Below are 760 nucleotides of genomic sequence, written 5' to 3' on the forward strand. Positions count from 1 at the left end.
ATGAAGCTACTATATCTCTTATTTGACATTCTCGATATTGATTCCTTGAAATGTTTAGTCCATTATCAAGCATATTGCCTAAGATTAAGTCAAATAAATCTCACCTTGGTTCCATTGCATCCAGGGATACCTTGAGGTCCTGGGGCCCCATCATGGCCTGGCATTCCCTTTGAAAGGAGATATACCACATGTATAATATTTCTTAGATTACTGTTTTAAGAGATTTTAAAAATAAGAAGCCAAATTCTACTTACAGGAAGACCTGGTGTCCCTGGAAATCCAGGAAGTCCAGGAGGACCCTATAAAAAGAAATAAATAACCAAATAACAACCAATGACAATAAAATAATATCCAACCTAAGGGAATTAAGAAAACTACATTTAGACAGCAACAGACAAAATGTGTCTCATTGATTATTACCACTCATTCTTTTTTAAACACTATAGAAGAAACTATACATGCTTAAAATCTCATTTATAGAAACCTATAGAAGATACTCCTATTTGATTGAATTGTTTTAATTGTCCTAAGTTCAGTTCAGTTTAGTCACTCAGTCATGTTCGACTCTTTGTGACCCCATGGATTACAGCATGCCAGGCTTCCCTGTCCATCACCAATTCTTGGAGTTTATTCAAACTCATGTCCATTGAGGCAGTGATGCAATCCAACCATCTCATCCTCTGTCATCCCCTTCTCCTCCTGCCTTCAATCTTTCCGAGCATCAGGGTCTTTTCAAATGAGTCAGTTCTTTGCATCAGGT

The 760-nt window shown here is 37.1% G+C and overlaps 1 protein-coding gene across 1 annotated transcript in view; it reads right to left on the minus strand.

The window, feature by feature from the left end:
* COL4A5 (collagen, type IV, alpha 5) overlaps positions 1-760 on the minus strand; it is a gene marked incomplete at both ends in the record, with an annotated part of 87,800 nt that overhangs the window by 57,437 nt on the left and 29,603 nt on the right. Inside the window, 2 exons of the mRNA XM_010846272.1 lie at positions 105-167; positions 255-299. Of these exons, the coding sequence (XP_010844574.1) occupies positions 105-167; positions 255-299 (108 nt within the window). The remainder of the gene's footprint in view (positions 1-104; positions 168-254; positions 300-760) is intronic.

This window comes from Bison bison, unplaced genomic scaffold (assembly GCF_000754665.1).
Source record: "Bison bison bison isolate TAMUID 2011002044 unplaced genomic scaffold, Bison_UMD1.0 scf7180017848986, whole genome shotgun sequence".
Classification (NCBI taxonomy): domain Eukaryota; kingdom Metazoa; phylum Chordata; class Mammalia; order Artiodactyla; family Bovidae; genus Bison; species Bison bison.